Genomic DNA, 2,679 nt, shown 5'->3' with positions numbered 1-2,679 from the left:
CGGCCAAACTGAGAAATCGAGGGAGAAGGGCCGTGGTAATAGAGGTGACCAAGAACCTGATGGTCACTCTGGCTGAGCTCCAGAGATCCTGTGTGGAGATGGGAGAAACTTCCAGAAGGACAACCATCACTGCAACACTCCACCGATCTGGGCTTTATGGCAGAGTGGCCAACGGAAGCCAAACAGGTCAATCTTGGTTTCATCAGACCACAGAATCTTGTTTCTCACAGTCTGAGAGTCCTTTAGGTGCTTTTTTGCAAACTCCAAACCGGCTTTCATGTGTCTTTCACCGAGGATAGGATTCCGTCTGGCTTCCGTCTTCCAACATTCTGCATGGGTTTCACTCCTACGCTGAAAGATTTTGTTTCAATCGGACATGGAGGCCATGAGCAGGTCTGAGCTTTCACTCAATTTCATTCCATTAAAAGGGTGCAACTTATCTTAGAATGACTGAATGAATGATCGTTTTAAGGCCCTTATCTTAGCTTGAATAAATTTCAGAAACATATTTTCTCATCAATATAAAAAGTTTCAGTCATGAATTTTGGCCAACACTAAGTATTTCCGTTAATAATCAGCACTATTTTATTTTGGCGTAGCCATCGTGGGTACAATGAGTTGGTCGTGCGGCGTAGTAGTATTTACACCCAGCAGCCAATCATCAGCCATTGTTGTCACAGCTAGCGCTATATTTATCCAGCAATGGCGTCTTCCATGAAGATGTCGATAGAAAAGGCGTCAGTTCCTTCGACCTCATGGCTTGGTTTTTGCTCTGATATGCATTGTCAGCTGTGAGACCTTATATAGACAGGTGTGTGCCTTTCCAAATTATGTCCAATCAATTGAATTTACCACAGGTGGACTCCAAGCAAGGTGCAGAAACATCTCAAAGATGATCAAGAGAAATCGGAGGCACCTGAGCTAAATTTGAAGTGTCATAGCAAAGGGTATGAATACTTATGTAAATGTGATATTTCAGTTTTTTCTTTTTAATAAATTTGCAAAACTTTCTAAAATCCTGTTTTCTCATTGTCATTATGGGGTATGGAGTGTAGATTGATGAGGGAAAAAATGAATTTAAACGATTTCAGCATAAGGCTGCAACATAACAAAATGTGAAAAAAAGTGAAGGGGTCTGAATACTTTCTGAATGTACTGTAATTCCCTCCATAAGTATTGGAACAGTGAAATCAAATTTGTTATTGCTATATACTTAAGTAATTTGGATTTCAGATCAAAAGATGAATATGAAGCAAAAGTAGAGAAGGTCAGCTTCCATTTCTTGTTATTTCCATGCATATATGTTTTACCATTGTAGAACAATATCACTTTTTATGTTCAGTCCCCCCATTTTCGGTAAGCATAAGTATTGGAACACATTGACTTAAATTGAAGTCGTATAATAGTTATTATTTGGTTGCATATCCCATGCATGCAATAACTGCATCGAGCCTGTGAACCATAGACATCACCAAACTCTTGGTATCTTCCTTTGAAATACTTTTCCAAGCCTTTATTGCAGCCATTTTCAGTTGTTTGTTTTTGGGGTTTTCTGGCATTCGTCTCCTCTTCAGCAAGTGAAATTGCAATTGCCGCATTCAAACACAATCCTGAAGCTAACAGGTCCCTGCATGCTTACATTGAGATTTGCTTCCTACTCGCACACGGTCCATACTATTCTATACAGTTCTTCCTCATCTAAGGTAATCTTTAACCCTCTCCCCATAAACCTTATAATATTTACATTTTCAAAGGCCTTCACCATCATTATAATAAACATTAGTATTTATCAAACCTTGTGTGAGGATTTTGGAAATTTGCACGAACAAAAATGACAGTGAGCAGATGTGCTGTTACATTGTAATTAATGGAGGTATGTCACTTGCAGGAAGCGCAGCTTCGTAAAGACCAAAAGAAGCTAGAACGGAAGCAGATCAAGATGAAGCAGTTGAAAGTGAAAGCGATGTGAGAGGCTGCACCTTTTTAACTGGTACTGTCAAGCACAGTTTGTATCCTCATCAATTGTGAGGGGACATTGCCTTGAGGATTACAATTTCCACCCATGTTTGAAATATTGGAACTTTTACAACCTTCTTCTATATTATCCTCTGTGGTCGAGTCTTTATAAAGTTGTAATTCTGCTGCTACAACTCCTTTGGAGTTCCAGTGCACCATTTGCAGGTCTCGGGGTTTATTTGAGCCAACACAGTGGAGTCAAAACCTTTTGCATGGCATGTTGCATGTGCCTGGTGTTTTGAAAAGTATCTGCACAAAATCAAATGAATTGATGAAAATGTCATCTTTGTTTTGGAATAAAAATTAACATCAGTAAATGCGAAATGATGAAAATGAATATATTTACATCAGTAAATCAAAAGTGTGACTGAACAGCTTAAAGGATATCAGAAATAAAGTTTAATTACAAGGACATGAAAAATCATTTTGTTGTCCTATTACTGTTTTTTTTTTGTTGTTTTTTTTAACAAAAGTCAGTCTAATGCAAGAGCAAACTGACAGTGAGAAATGGGAAAAACAAACAGGATGTGGCTGGATAGCTGAGCGAGTGCACCCTGGGTCTGGCTCGTAAGGAACAAAGAGTGGAGAGGGCAGTTTGGACAAGACCATGTGAATGTGGTGACAAAAATCCGTTAGGCTACCAACCTCTCTGCAGTGGGAGAG

At 39.2% G+C, this 2,679-nt stretch overlaps 1 protein-coding gene across 5 annotated transcripts in view; it reads left to right on the top strand.

Annotated features, from left to right (window-relative positions):
• The window catches only part of CCDC47 (coiled-coil domain containing 47), a 67,879-nt gene extending 65,439 nt beyond the window's left edge, over positions 1-2,440 (top strand). For all 5 annotated transcript variants that reach the window (XM_068121216.2, XM_078780624.1, XM_078780625.1 and 2 more), the window contains one exon: positions 1,889-2,440. In XM_068121216.2, the coding sequence (XP_067977317.2) occupies positions 1,889-1,969 (81 nt within the window). In that variant the 3' untranslated portion in view covers positions 1,970-2,440. The remainder of the gene's footprint in view (positions 1-1,888) is intronic.
• The last annotated feature ends 239 nt before the right edge of the window (positions 2,441-2,679 follow it).

This window comes from Myxine glutinosa, chromosome 6 (genome assembly GCF_964187855.1).
Source record: "Myxine glutinosa chromosome 6, kmMyxGlut1.1, whole genome shotgun sequence".
NCBI classification, from domain to species: domain Eukaryota; kingdom Metazoa; phylum Chordata; class Myxini; order Myxiniformes; family Myxinidae; genus Myxine; species Myxine glutinosa.
The sequence above is the reverse complement of the archived record's forward strand: the minus strand, read 5'-3'. Positions and strand labels throughout refer to the sequence as shown.